The 15,650-nt window shown below is 44.5% G+C and overlaps 1 protein-coding gene across 16 annotated transcripts in view; it reads left to right on the forward strand.

Moving 5' to 3' along the window:
* Nucleotides 1-14,392, forward strand: part of COL6A3 (collagen type VI alpha 3 chain) — a 107,363-nt gene extending 92,971 nt beyond the window's left edge. For 7 of the 16 annotated variants that reach the window (XM_083400216.1, XM_083400212.1, XM_083400218.1 and 4 more), the window contains 5 exons: nt 1,746-1,916; nt 2,032-2,082; nt 7,294-7,377; nt 12,266-12,436; nt 13,590-14,392. In XM_083400216.1, the coding sequence (XP_083256342.1) occupies nt 1,746-1,916; nt 2,032-2,082; nt 7,294-7,377; nt 12,266-12,436; nt 13,590-13,630 (518 nt within the window). In that variant the 3' untranslated portion in view covers nt 13,631-14,392. The remainder of the gene's footprint in view (nt 1-1,745; nt 1,917-2,031; nt 2,083-7,293; nt 7,378-12,265; nt 12,437-13,589) is intronic. The other 9 variants (XM_083400220.1, XM_083400219.1, XM_083400226.1 and 6 more) reach the window with 7 other exon arrangements.
* The last annotated feature ends 1,258 nt before the right edge of the window (nt 14,393-15,650 follow it).

Below are 15,650 nucleotides of genomic sequence, written 5' to 3' on the forward strand. Positions count from 1 at the left end.
GATACCTACTGCAAGGTATCTTAAGGTGGACGGTCTATACGTTGAGTCCTTGTGCCCATTACAGGGGTAGTGCAATTGTTTTTTACATATTAAAATAGTGGTATTTTACTGTTGTATTAAGAAGCTCCTATACTGGTCACCAGTATAGATACGGCAGAATATTGTCTGAGCTTAAAGATGAGGGCAACATGGGTGTGCAGAGTTAAAAAGAGATGGCCCATGAATGAGCATAAACAGCAGTAATCATGCCAGCAAGCCATAATAATAATAATAATAATAATAATAATAATAATAATAATAATAATGTGCCCCAGCCACTCTGAGTGGTATAGTGGTTGGCAACAAACAAAAGAGCAGATTTCCACTCCAAGGAGCTTGCAGTCTCAAGTTTAACACAGGAGAGCATAAGGAATCATAGAATCATAGAATAGAATCATAGAATCATAGAGTTGGAAGAGACCACAAGGGTCATCGAGTCCAACCCCCTGCCAAGCAGGAAACACCATCAGAGCACTCCTGACATATGTTTGGAGAGGGAGACAAGGACAAGGAGAGGGAAGGGAAGCCATGACTCACAGTAAAGGCAATGAGGTTCATGGAATGAAAAACCTCAAGCCCAAATGGGTGGCCTATAATATATTGGCCCCTACTGAAGTGCCCAACTTTACCTTCTCTCCCCTTGCGCATGAATGCCCTTGTCCAAGCGGCCCCAGCCTGGCTCAGAGCCTCCTTCTGCTCCCTGCTCTTCACTTCCCATGTTGTCATGTGCCAAGGAGAGCCTGGCAGCATTAAATGCCCCAAGCTAAGAAGCCTTTTGGGAGAAGGTAGTCATGGAGGTTGAAATATACTTCAGGGTTTGATTCTGTCTCAAAAGAAAGCATGGTTATAGCAGGAAATAAGTTCCTTCCTAACGTGTGAATCTATCCTCAACTGGTCAGTTGTGCTGTGGTGCTGTGTCCACTAGCTGGCAGGCAAAGCCAGTGTGTCTGCTGGCTCCGGAAGCTGCTTAAGAACCCACTTCCTTGTCTTAGACTTCCAAGCTTCAAGCATGCCAGCTCCCTCAAGGTGAGGATTTGGCCTCCAGATAGCCAACTCACCTCACTGCGCCTGGACTGAGGACATATATATCAGCTGGATGGGAAGCAGCCTAGAGGCTGAATGGGAAGCCAAGTTTCTCAGTTGCGTGTACCCCTCAGCCGATGGGAAAAACCATATTTATTGTAGCCATGGTCTGCACCTGGGATGCAGGTGCTCATGGGTGGCCAACTTGGAACAACGTTGTCTTTGTAATTTGGGGAACCACCCATGAACGTCACTTGGGTTGTAACATTTGACCATTGCACCATTCTTGCATTTCTCCACTCTGCTTTTTTGATGCCTCTGACTACTACACTGCACTGGATGTGGCTAAAGACTTGCGGAGGCATGTACAAGCCTATCAGCTTTTACAGCAAATCCATGCCGGAAAATAAAATTAAAGCAGAATAAAACATTGAGCTGCATGCACTGGCTGCTTGGCATGTTTGTGATTTTACTAGGAATGGGCACAACATTATTATTTCCCAGGTTGTTTCTGTAAAGGAAGACATTAGGAGATGGATGGTAGTTCAGATCAAGCTCCTTTTCATTTGTGCTGTTGAAAATGGCTTCTCCCCCTCCCCCTCTTGCTTCCTGTGCTTTTTTGCAGCTTTTAACCTTTTCAGAATCATTTAACATTTGCACATTTTGAAATTCAAATTTGACAGATCCTTGCTTGCTGGACCTTGACATGGGCACGCAGTGCAAGGAGTATCAGGTTAAGTGGTTCTTTGACTTCAAAAACAAGATCTGCACCCAGGTTTGGTATGGTGGGTGTGGCGGTAACGCCAATAGATTTGAGACAGAAGCTGACTGCATTAGCAGATGCTTGAAGCCATGTAAGTACCCACAGAGGGTTAACCCATTTTGCACTTTTAAACATTGTCAAGCAACGTTTCAGAGCGGAAGGGGATAAAAGTTTAAAAACAAATTCCACACACTTTTTCTCTACAGCAGATGAAAGAGTCATGCAGCTGCCTGTCCTTGAGAAAAGTCCCTTATCAGGTAAAATCAGGAATGGAGAGGATTATGTGTTTAGTTATGTGTCATTGTACTGGATGCATCTTTTGGATGCTTTGCCCAATGTAACCCATGCGCCTCCTTGCTGCTTTCCTGCCTTGCTGTCAATGCTCCATATTTCTCCATCTCCGTCTGCATGCTTCCCATCAGACCTAGAAAAGCAATGCTGGTGTAAATATATTGCACTTTCTTCTGTCTCCTGCATCCAGAGGGCAGTCTCATTAACTGGGACGGAGCCGCCTCATCGTCTGGTGGGCAGCGCCAGCTTTGACTCCAACAGGAGAGGGGCTCCTCTAACAGGATGGAATGAGGGAAGTCCCTTCCCCTATCTCTGCTAGCCACCCACCCTGTGGATGTGGTGAGATTTTATCTAGTACATCTAGCATATCAGAACCTTTGGCTTTGCACCTGGATTGTGGACCTAGGAATCTAGTCATGGTTGGCCAACTTCTCCTCCTTCAGCTTCAAGATCTGTTTTTGGAAGGGGAGCTGTAAGCAGTTTTCAGAGAGATGAAGGATAAAAACTAAAGCAAAAGGGAGCAGAAGATGACTCTGTCACATCCTGCCTCTTTGGATCTCAGGACCTAGACCAGTCGTACGCAGCCTGTTGCCATCCAGATGTTGTTGGACAACCAGCTGGGTCTGCAACCAGCTGGGTGCCGAGGGCACCAGGTTGGGAGAGTTGGCCCACAACCAAGGGGCTTCAAGAACTGGGAAGGCGCTTCCAAGTCATCTTGGCCAGACACTTGCCAGTCTGCATCCTCCAAGGGAGTGGAAAAGGCAGCAAAGAGGACGCCAAACTGAGTGGCCTTTTCAGCCATGCTTTTCAAAAACACGCTCTAGTGTTGTGATTTGTGCCCACCTTCCCATACCTGATGCCCTTTGCAACTAACAGCATTAAGACCACAAAACACAATGAAACAGAGTATTATTATTTTTTTAAAGGAAAGAAAAAGATCGGAAATAAAAACTAGCAGCTCCCTGAAAACTAAAAATGGGCAAAATATAACACTGCAACAGAGCAGAGAGCCAACAAATCATTCAGCTGGAACCCTTCTGGGTGAAGCCTTGGCCTGTTGGCAGAAGGACCATCAGAAATGGAGCTGGACTGGCCTCCCTAAGGAGGAGTTTGTAATCCTGTCTGCAGCCCCTGACAGGCAGAGGAGTCTCTCTCTTGAAGATCTTAATACTTGCCTAATCCCTAATTTTGCTGCTTGCCCTAATTTTGCAATGCATTCGTGTTTCCGTAAGATCCACCCAAAGAGATGCCACTGGGTATGAGAGAGACAAATTTTCTTACTGTAAAATTTCATTTTCCAAGTGTGTCCAGAGGGAAGGCTACTTGATTGACCTCTTACCTTGAGAGCATTTTGGTTTGAGTCTCACTCTTGTCCTTGTCCGCCTCTTTTGTGTTTATCCACATGCATTTTTGTGCTTTGCCCTTAGATAAATATTTTTATTTCCGTGTTGAGTCATGTTATAGGAGTCAAGGGACATCTTCTTTTCCAGTTCAGGTTTGGGGAGTCAGGGAGCCCTTCCCCTTGGTAGAGTCAGAAATTGACCCCAGCTCCCCAGCAGGAGGTGGTGTTGACCTGGAAGGTGAGACACACACACCCTGCAGGAGACACAAGAACCAGAATTTAAAATAAGAATATGTCCCTTTCTCTGGTGAGCATGTAAACGTCACCACTCATGCTGTATTGTCCTCAGTATTACTAACATAGTCACTTGTGTGTTTCTACTTTCGTACAAACAACGTGTCCGCGTCCTTTTCATCATGGCCTTCTGCTTCAGTGGTCTCCTTTCAGATAGGAGCCCCCTTCCCGACAAAGCACTGCTTAGACCACAGTGAGAAACCCTGGAGGCTATGGCATGAATGGGAGTCAGGCAGGCTTCAGATTGGGAACACCAGACTCAAAGAAAACCCCAAAGCGCCGCATCATCTTTTGCCGGGTGTAGACTATTGTTCCACGCACAAAGGCAACATGCACATCCCTAGAGTATCCCATAAGAGATGCCTCTCTGTGATTTCTCAGAAATCTCCAACGAAAAGGCTCCTTCAGCCCTCTGTCCAGCCAATCCCATGCATGCAGACAGAAAAGTAAGATTTCTCCCAGCTAAGTGTGTCAAGATTTATAGCCTGACTCTGTTTCATTGCTGTGCTTCTTTTACATTCATCAGTTAACCAACATCTATCTTGTCATTTTTACCCATGGCTCCTCGGCCAATTCTCAGCAGATATAGTGCTTAATGCTTCCTTCCTGTTTAAATATTTGAAAAGCAATATCTTGGGATGGCATATCCTCTTGGGCAGGCTGCAGTGGTGGTGAGACAGTGCTGAACTGAGCTGCACCATCGGGTTACCGCCCTTTTTATTCCTCAAGAAGAGGACTGGTTAAAAGGAGTCTTCCCCCATCGCTCTCTTGCCTGGCCCTGCATGTGCTACTGGCATGACTCAGTGCCAGCCAGAGGGTGAGGCTTTCTCTCTCCCATCCCAAGGAGTGCTGAATCTGAGCCATAAGCTCCAGCTGTGCCCCCCTCGACCATCAGCTTCACATTCCGAACTCAGGCCAAGGACATCCATTGCATCCCTTCCACTTCCGTTGGGAAGGCAGAGGGGCCCTCAGTTAGGGCTCGGCCACACTTAGCTGTTGCCCTGCTCTTTCCAGGCAGAGGTTCATACTTTAATGCTTGGTGTGGCACTCCCTCCACCCTCCACAAAAGCTGCTCTTTAAAGCTGAATTAGAACAAATGTCAGTTCAGGTTTTCATTGATGTTTGTTCCAGTTGAGCTTTAAAGAACAGGTTTTCACAACTAAAGCTCCGGGGGGGGGGGGGGGCGCTGGGACATGGAGCTTTAAATTGTGGCCCATGCTTGGAAAAAGTGAAAGAAATCTAAGTGCATAAGCTCTTCCTCGCATCACATAATAGAAATCCTGGAATTTTCTGAAATAAATTTTGTGATGGATTGCAAGTGAAAGAAAGAGCTGAGTAGTTGACTATTGAGCAAGCATAGCAGCAGCAGCGGTAGCAAGGGGCAGAAGAAAGGTCTTCCAAAGGCACCAAGACAGAGACATACATGGGAAGGAGCAGGGTCTGTTGCTGAAGCCTCTTGAGTCCATCTTCCCTTGCCCATAGCCTCTAAAAACACATAGCTTGGTTTCTGAGTTTACTGAACTATCTCAATAGGTATTCCCTTGGTTTTTACGCCATAGGTGTCCCCATCATTAGTTAAGAGTTCCTTCTGAAATGAGAGCAGCAGCATCTATGTTGCGGAGATCTAGATTTCAACAGTTTGGATCATCTTTCAAGATGAGGATGATCTGCTAATTTTACTTTTTGGCTCTTGACTTCAAGCCCTGTTGACTGCTTTGGATAAAAAACACTGGTTCTGAGCCAACTTTAATTTTGGTTTCTTATTTATTAATACTACTTGTAGCCCACCCTTCATATCAGTGGATCCCAGGGTGGAGTAAAAAATACATAAAGTTATGCAAAACAAAATACTAAACCATAAAAACTATTTTAAATGGTAGGAGCAGCTAAAACAGCAGAGGAGTCTAATGTATCAGCAGCAAATTACAGTAGTACCTTGGTTCTCAAACTTAATCCATTCTGGAATTCCATTCCGAAACCAAAGCGTTCCAGAACCAAGGCGCGCTTTCCCATAGAAAGTAATGCAAAATGGATTAATCCGTTCCAGACTTTTAAAAACAACCCCTAAAACATCATTTTAACATGAATTTTACTATCTAACGAGACCAAATGAAAGCGATAAGCAATGTACTCCAGTCACAATCAATCAGTAGCTGAACTGGGTTCCACACAGTCACAAAAACAAAAAAAAGCCACAAAAATGCAAAATAAATAGCAAAAACAGACAGACCTAAGCGTAACACTCAAAACGGAAATGTGGCACTCAAGGGTAACACTCAAAATGGAGCACATTTGGCTTCTGAAAAAAGTTTGCAAACTGGAATACTTCCGGGTTTGCAGTGTTTGGGTTCCAAGTTGTTTGAGAACCAAGGTACCACTGTAATTCACTAAGGCTGCAGTCCAAAGGAGGTAGGGCAGATGTGACAGTACAGGAACACTCAGGTGCTCCTTTGTCCATTTTATGACTTTTTTTAAAAAAAAATCCCTTCATTCGGAACTGACAGTTGGGGACGGGGATGGAATCAGCACAAGAATTTTAGACCAACTCATGCATAGTCTGTGGGCTTATTGGACCCTCTCTCATGAGATTGCAGCCTAAGTTTTGGAAATGCAAACAAGTCATTACTTGGTGCCAAAAAAACTTTTTAAGTGTGGCAATAAGAGCATTGATTAATAGTGAGAACATTAATTTCAAAATGACTGAAATGTACACAACGCCACACTGCAAGTTAAGTGGCCACACCTGGAACCATTCTTGTGTAGGTAGATTAGATAGATAGATAGATGAGAGAGAGAGAGATGTGGAGAATGTAAAGGATTCATTTGTTAAACTCTGTGAAACACACCGAGATGCATAAACCAAGGTTTTCCATCCAGCCGAAGGGCTGAGCACACCAAGAACCTTTTGTAAAGACTCCATTGAGTCCTTTTTCTCGAAAATATAAATTCAAGGATATCAATTCAGAGAGTGGGAAATTAAATAGCACAATTCTTCCCCCCAAGATTCAGGCCACCCTCTGCTTGGGCAACGGGTGTGGTGAATGGAGATGCGCAATGATATTGAGTGGAACTGGCGGAACAATGGAACGTCCCCATCTCTCCCTGTTACTTCAAACCTGATAGGCATAAAATATAAATTGTTGTATCCCAATTTGTCCAGACAGTTGAATAGGATGAAGAATGCTGATTTAACCAGCAACAGAAAAATAATATACTTAAATTGAAGAATTAATCTTTTCCCAGCTCGTTGCTTGAGATACATAATGCCCTTTCAGTAAAGATTTCTATTTGTATAGGCTTCATGAGTTATTTCAATTGCACTGAGTAAAAATGAGGCACAGACTCAACACAATTCCTTTTCAAGGAAACAAAACAATTAAGCAGTGGGTTGAATTTAGTGGGGCAGGAGGAAGGTGGGGGGGAGTCTGTTTGTTCCCTGCACACCGACTCCACTCAGTGCTCAGCTGAATTGCACTCCGTTTTCAGCCTCACTCCTAGGCTCCCCAACCCATAGTAAAATAACTGGTCTCGACATTTACAGGACAGAAAGTGCACAAGAAGAAGTTACGGAGGAAATTACCCAGAAGGAAATTGGAAAGCAGAGCAAAAAAGGTAGCAAGAGCAGGTATGAGAAAAAGAAACCAGAAGTTAACTGGATTGAGGGAAGTATATGTACTGAACGAGACTGGCGCTGTGGTCTAAACCACTGAGCCTCTTGGGCTTGCTGATCAGAAGGCCGGTGGTTCGAATCCCCGCGACGGGGTGAGCTCTTGTTGCTCGGTCCCTGCTCCTGCCAACCTAGCAGTGTGAAAGCACGAAGTGCAAGTAGATAAATAGGTACCGCTCCTGTGGGAAGGTAAACAGTGTTTCTGTGTGCTGCTCTGGTTTCACCAGAAGCGGCTTAGTCATGCTGGCCACATGACCCACAAAAACTGTCTGCGGACAAACGCCGGCTCCCTTGGCCCGTAAAGCGAGATGAACGCCGCAACCCCAGAGTCGTCTGCAACTGGACTTAACTGTCAGGGGTCCTTTACCTTTTCTTATATGTATTGAAAAGAAACCAGGGGAAGAAATAAAGCAAAAAAACAAAGGGAAAAATTGCCTCCGGGTCAGAGCCCCTGCTTTGCATGCAGGTTCAATCCCTGTCCACCCGGCACTCAGGCAGCAGGGCTGGGAAAGAGCTGTGCGAGGAAGCCTGGAGAGACCTGGCAAGTCAAGATAGGAGGGTCCACGGGTCTGAGGCACCTTTGTGTGGTCAGAGATCATCCCTCAGAATGGACCAGAGTTCAGAAACCATGACTTACATGAGAAAATAGAAAACAACGCAAGGCAAAAATTTCGCCCCGAAGCAGGAAGGTACGGGATCAAAAGATGCAGATTCTTTAGTTTGTCTGTGGAGGGAAGTGTTCAAGCATCTCCCATGGAAGTGGGTCCCAGTGGAATCCCAAGGATTCCCAAGTAAAACTCCCATAGTGCCAGTGAAATTTTGCTTCATTAAGAATCATAGAATCATAGAGTTGGAAGAGACCACAAGGGCCATCGAGTCCAATCCCCTGCCAAGCAGGAAACACCATCAGAGCACTCCTGACATATGGTTGTCAAGCCTCTGCTTAAAGACCTCCATCGAAGGAGACTCCACCACACTCCTTGGCAGCAAATTCCACTGTCATACAGCTCTTACTGTCAGGAAGGTCTTCCTAACGTTTAGGTGGAATCTTCTTTCTTGTAGTTTGGATCCATTGCTCCGTGTCCGCTTCTCTGGAGCAGCAGAAAACAACCTTTCTCCCTCCTCCATATGACATCCTTTTATATATTTGAACATGGCTATCATATCACCCCTTAACCTCCTCTTCTCCAGGCTAAATATGCCCAGCTCCCTTAGCCGTTCCTCATAAGCCATCGTTTCCAGGCCTTTGACCATTTTGGTTGCCCTCCTCTGGACACGTTCCAGTTTGTCAGTGTCCTTCTTGAACAGTAGGTTCTTCTGGATTTAATACTTGGCTAAGTCAATTATTTTTTCACTAGAAAGAACAAAGTAAAGAGAATGAAACTAGTTTTTTCATCACTGAGCAATCCAGAATTTTAAGGATGCAAAATAGGGATGGATTGCAACTGAGTGGCTGTTCCAGGTTGTGTAACAAGGATCACCCTCAGACAATAGATGCTCTGACAGCTTCCTAAGTTCCTCGAGAAAACTAATACTTGATCAAGCGTCAAAAGCATCTCAAAAAAATCAAGAAATGGGGAGGGGAAGGATGCAATATGAACATGATGGGATGACAGGTAAATGTGACTTCTTTTATACTGGACTGCTCTGAATTTGATGAGCATAGTTGGACCAGATTAGATTCAGTAGCAATGGCCTGCTCTTTTTCTAGCAGTTGCTTCCTACATTTTAGAAGAGACACATGCCAAAATTCCACACAAGCTGCAGTATGTTTTCACCCATGGACTTGGTACTCAGGTCAATATTTCATCCCAGGGAGAAGAAGCCCACAGTTGGCAGATGCTTGTCACTTTGGTCAACACAAGCACCAAACCCACTGCGGGACTGCACACATTCCATGCATTAATTGCACCGGAATGGATTAAAAGTACATTTTGTCTATTTTCATATCAGCAGCATACTTTCTAAATGTCAGTTCAAGCTCTGGAAAGCATTTATTAACACGATGCAACTGTTTTAAAGTATATAAACACATGGTGAATCTGTTGCCTAAAAGTATGTTTCCAATCTGTGGAAAAATTGCTTCATTTAGAATATCTGATTTCACTCCATCCTTCCATCACTTTACTGGATAGCTGTGTGTGTGTGTGTGTGTGTGTGTGTGTGAGAGAGAGAGAGAGAGAGAGAGAGAGAGAGAGAGAGGTGGATGAGAAACAAATGCACGCCATTCCTGGTTCCTTGTAGATCCCAAGGCAGAATTCTCAGAAGATGTCATTCATTCATTCAAAGCATATGATCTTCTCCTCATCCAAAGGGCTCTCTCTCTCTGCATCTGTCTTACCAACATCTGCAGGAAGGCAGTCCATGCCCTTAAACTGACAGTGCAAAATACATGATGCGCAAGGGGAAATGGGTGGATTAGGAGGGGAAAGCAACACCAGGCACCAGTTATTAGAACACTGTTACACAGGGCTGTATCCAGTGTAGCTCCTTTGGAATAAATGGGCATTGGACGAATTTAGATCTGTTGAATTCATTGGCTTTACTTGGAGTGACCTACAACCCACAGGTCTACCTATGCAGATTCTGGCTTCCTCAGAGAAGATGGGCTCCTGGGAAGCCCTCCCCGCAGATCAAACCTGGGAGCAGGGCAGCTGTCCCTGTCCAGCCCAAGCAGGCAGATCTCTTCTTGCCACAAGCTTCTTCCCTCAGGCAGCTGACTTGAGGGCCATTGGAATCACCATAGGAGTGTGATCCATAGAGTTGGTCCGTGGCAGTTCTGGCTGTGTTGGCCTTTGAGCTGGATCTCTCTTTAGGGACCATTTCCTTCCCTTCCTTTACAGTCTTCAGGGTAAATCAGAGATGCATCATATTCATTAATACACCCTACTGAAACATGACACATGTGGCATTGAGCCATGGCCAGTGTCTCATTTAAACCAGACCCTCCACCACCATGCATGTCGTGTGAGGAAGGCAGCTCCTGGCTGGCCTTTGGGTCCCTGGAGTGCTCTCTCACTGTGCAGGTACAGGTCAGATAGTAGAGGTGAAAGGAGACATTTGCACCACTCAGTTATTCTTGCTCACCTGGGATCCAGTTTACATTGGGTTTTGGAGCTTATTTAAATGTGCATAATTGAGATGAAAGCAATCTCACATAGGACATGTCCCCTCTAGCGTTTTATGGGGAAGAGGTCTTGTTTGAAATCAACCCCATACCAAAAACCTATTGCATCACAGAGAAGGGTCCATCTAGCCTTCTCTTTATCCTGTGATAAGTTACTGACATGGAGACCATGTTCCCATTGCAAGACCTGAAAGTAATGCAGGCATCTCCCCACTTACGTGCAATCGATTTGCGCACAACCGTGTATATGCCAGAAAAGAAATAATTCTCACCTGAAATGGCAGGAGAGAGCTGGAAAGACCTTGTGACTCATGAGGAGACACCCCCCCCCCTAAGAGCCTGAAGAGGATGTCAGTGAGCCAAAAGTCCAGAAAAAAATAGACTCTGGGGGCTCTGGAATGGTGCAAGGGGGCTCTCGCTATCATAGATTTCTGGACTTGGGCAATAAAATCGTGTGTGCTTCTGTTTGTGGCGGACATTTCCAAAATCATACACTGAATCTGTCGTGCTTATGTGCTAACTCCTCATTATCTTAATGATAACTGAAGGAGTCAGGTCTGCATAGATTTTTCATTCTGTTCAAGAGACAAGAGCTAGCAACACTGAATTCTCTTTCACTGTTGTTGCTGCTGGTATAATCAGGTGCAAATGCCTCCGTGCTTGCAGATGCCCCACGCATTACAACCCTCCCACAACATCTGGAAGATGGGAGGCAGTAAAAATGGGGCATCAGTACATCTTATAAGGGTGGCATTAATGTGGTGCTGGAATAAATGTGGTGTTTTATTTTAATTATTAATTGTAATCAAACACGGCTCAGTTTTTTGGTCACCCAGCAGAATAACATTTTATATTCCCAACATATGGAAACCACTTTGAGTTTTTTTTTTTTCTTATTTAACAATCAGACGGTATTAAGAGCCAGTGTGGTGTAGTGGCTAAGAGCAGTAGATTCGTAATCTGGGGAACCGGGTTCGCGTCTCCACTCCTCCACATGCAGCTGCTGGGTGACCTTGGGCTAGTCACACTTTTCTCTCAGCCTCACTCACCCTGTGTTTGTTGTGGGGGAGGAAGGGAAAGGAGAATGTTAGCCACTTTGAGACTCCCTAGGGTAGAGATAAAGCGGGATATCAAATCCAAACTCCTCCTCCTCCTCCTCCTCTTCTTCTTCTTCTTCTTCTTCTTCTTCTTCAAATGTTATCAGATAAATAATAAATAAACCTCATTCACCTGGAAGTTCATTGTGTGCACACTTACTTTGCAAGACTGCCCAAAAAGCAGGACTTTGGAATAGTTTAGATCCTTTCTTCCCTTGCTCCCGTCTAACAAGAGGTTCTCAATATATCGTATCGTCATTTAAAGCTAGGTCAGTGGTGCAGTATTGGAAGGCATGATCCCCTCTTCCTAAATCAGTTGTGTTCCAGGCATCCCATTACTTCTGCATTCCTTGTTCCTGTGGCAGATAGGGGTTCTTGGTCATCTCTTTGTTGCCGACATGGTCTTCTGTTGTTGCTTCATCTTGCATGCCATACATATTGGAGATGGATAAAACTTCCCATGTCCCATGTTTGTCCCTGTCCCTTCAGCATGCACATCAGCAGAGGGGATGCTTCGTCTTCTTGTTCTGCTGAGTATCTGTGAACACGCAAAGTAGAAGATACTCACAGGAAGCATGCACTGGCCAATACATTGATTATTTATTTGTCTACTGATTTCCAGCCACAGATATCTGTCAATTGCAAAAAGAGGAAGGGACCTGCCGAAACTTTATCCTCAAGTGGTATTTTGATCTAAAAACCAAAAGTTGTGCTAGATTCTGGTATGGTGGCTGTGGTGGAAATGAAAACAGATTTGACACACAGAAAGACTGTGAAAAAGTCTGCATTTCAGGTAAGGGATGACCTCTACTTTTGCCGCTTGCCTTTATTTGAAGAGAGTAAGCAACGAATGGGGATCTTCCATGAAACTGTTGACACTAGAAGAGCACTTAAACAATTGGGTCAAATTCTCACCCTCACCTGGTGCTGCTGCCATGTTGACTTTCATCGACAGATCCCATTGAAGTTGCATTGACATATTAAAAACAGTAGCACAACTATTTCCAGTTAGGATTGTTTGCCTGCTGTGCCAAACCAAAACAACAACAATGACTGTGCAGATGTAAGTGTGCCTACTGAGTATAACTTTGTTTCCATGATTTATTTTAAAAACTGATGACATAGCCCTAGGAAAAGCTATAAAGGAAAAAGCAGTAGAGCATCATTCAAATATGGCAAAGGAATGAGGATGAAATCATTATTTGCTGGCTTCTGCTTTCTTGCAGGCCACTGTATGTCCTAATTGGGCTAACCTGGTAATGGACGGATCCAGTACCAAATGGAGATGGCACTAAATCCGCCCTGTCCTGTATCCAGGCAGATTTTAAAATGAAGTATCTATTAAAATCTGCCTGGAAATTCACACCTGAAAAAAAGAAGCAGCACTTTGGGGGCAGTTTACAGTAGGTTCCGCAGCCTCCCACATCCTGGAGCAGGAGCTCAGCCCACAAGACTCCGAGAGCAACATGCTAGGAGTGCAATAGCCATCAGAACAACGGGACTGGATAACATTCTATTGCTATCAGAGAGAATTGTATGGCGAAAGCATAACTGCCCCCAGTGTTTACTTTGAAAAGTTGATTTTTTAAAAAAACCCATTTTTAGAAGAAGAGGCAGCCCACCTCATAAATGAATATGCTCATCAGCGGATTCTGAAGTGGTCCCGGTCATGATCTGCCTGGGTCAAATTAGATGAGTCTCCTTTAGAATTTGAGTTTGGCATATTTCTCTGCCATCCCTCGTTCACATTCTACAAGGGTTAGGCTGGCTTCACTCTTTCCTGCTCCATTTTTTAATGATCGCTTTCTAAGGTCCCCACAACCAGAGAGTAGTAGGTGGTCCACCAGGATGCTGAAGTTTATTTTTCGTTATCTGCTCTCATTTTCTCATTGAAACTTTGTCTTTTTGTGATGTGAAATCGTAATAAGCTATTCTTGCTTTTTCAGCTCCTGTCAATCCTGGTGTTGTAACAACAATAGGGACTTAAATCACGGCGAAACATCAACACATACCTCTAAGAGAACCAGGAGTCAGCCATTGCCAATATACCCCATAAAAGCTAAGGGTATAGACTACCTTGCACTGTGTTATTTCTGCTTTACGTTCGAAGCAAAGCTTCAAAAAAGTGTTTTGCTACACAACTTTATCAATATGGTGCTAAACTGTTCATGGACTGAATGCTAAATATGTCTGGGATATACTCTATAATTTCAACATTATGTAATATTTACCCACCACAGATCTTAGTTGTTTGAACAAATTACAGTTTCCTTTGGATCCCAGTATCCTGCCAGTTTTAGGCAAGGTAAAGACTAGAAAATAATGTGGGAAGAAAATCACTGCAGCTGTTATGTACTTGCTTCTTTCGTTTCCATAACTGAGCATAACTTTAGATTGAAAGCCTTATGCAGAAGGACTAGCCAGTTCTGAAACAAAAGCAGCCCAACTTTTCATTCTGTTTTACTCTTGCTGGATTATACTAATTCTTTTTCATGCATATGTGATCAAAGAAAAAAATGCGAATTTCTTAGTACAGATGCACTGCTGGGACCAACGACTGAGTTAAAGAATTTTTAAAACATGGTGTAGAATGTTTTTTTTTTTTTTTGGCAATCCTCTAATGTTGTGTGTTCTATTGAAAAAAAGTATTTTTTGGCAGGGGGTGGGAATTTTATTTTTATTATGATTTTGTTTTTAGGAAATCTATACAAAAGAACTTTTAAATAAAGTTTAATTGTGGTTTTGAGAATTTTTGAGTTTGATAGTGTTTTGTGTTTTCTCTTATTATTCAATAAAAGCAACATACTACAAAGATGAAGGGCAGATGGGGCTTGTCCACCTGGGAAGGTAGCCCATCTAGGAGAAGGAAAGCTCTGATCCTGAACCTCCGCAGCAAATTACAATACATGCACACTTTAATTAAAGAACAAAAGATCCCCCAACTATTCTAAAAGCCTACAGAAGCAGGTTTGGGGACGCGGGTGGTGCTGTGGGTTAAACCACTGAGCCTCTTGGGCTTGCCAATCAGAAGGTCCGCGGTTCGAATCCCCATGACGGGGTGAGCTCCCGTTGCTCAGTCCCAGCTCCTGCCAACCTAGCAGTTCGAAAGCACGAAGTGCAAGTAGATAAATAGGTACCACTCCGGCGTGAAGGTAAACGGCGTTTCCGTGTGCTGCTCTGGTTTGCCAGAAGCAGCTTAATCATGCTGGCCACATGACCCGGAAGCTGTACGCCTTGCGAATATTGCTCCACCGGTGATTTCTGCTTGTCTTGTGTCTTTCTCCTCTCCACTCCTGCTCGATATGTGCATCTCCTTTCCCTTCATGCATTTCTCGCTCACCCCTCGGGGGAGGGAGAGGAAGTGGGGCTTCTTTCTCCCCACACACTTTTGATGTCAATGCCAGGAAAAGGATCAGGGAGGCTGGGAACAGGGACAGTGTGAGGGTGGACCATGCAGCAGGACTTTGGCAGCGCAGAGAGGGAGACCAATGTACAGGAAGCAGAAGAGGAGAGGAAGCATGCCTTGCCTCAAGCCCACTCTTCCTCCCCACAGGCACATGACAGCAGCACCATGACCCAGCTGGTATATTTATTCAAATACAGTGGTGCCTCGCAAGACGAAAAGAATCCGTTCCGCGAGTCTCTTCGTCTTGCGGTTTTTTTCGTCTTGCGAAGCAAGCCCATTAGCGGATTAGCGCTATTAGCGCTATTAGCGGTTTAGCGGCTATTAGTGGCTATTAAAGGCTTAAGGGATTAGCTGCTAAAAGGCTATTAGCGGCTATTAAAGGCTTAAGGGATTAGCGGATTAGCTGCCAAAAGGCTATTAGCGTCTTAGATCAGCTGATAAGCGGCTTAGATCAGCTGTTAAGCGGCTTAGCGATCAGCTGTTAAGCGGCTTAGCGAACAGCTGTTAAGCGGCTTAGGGGCTTGGGAAAAAGGGGGGGAGGGGGGGAAAACCCCAGGAATCACAACACATTTTCGTCTTGCGAAGCAAGCCCATAGCAAAT

Source organism: Podarcis tiliguerta (assembly GCF_965153285.1).
Source record: "Podarcis tiliguerta genome assembly, chromosome: 1".
Classification (NCBI taxonomy): domain Eukaryota; kingdom Metazoa; phylum Chordata; class Lepidosauria; order Squamata; family Lacertidae; genus Podarcis; species Podarcis tiliguerta.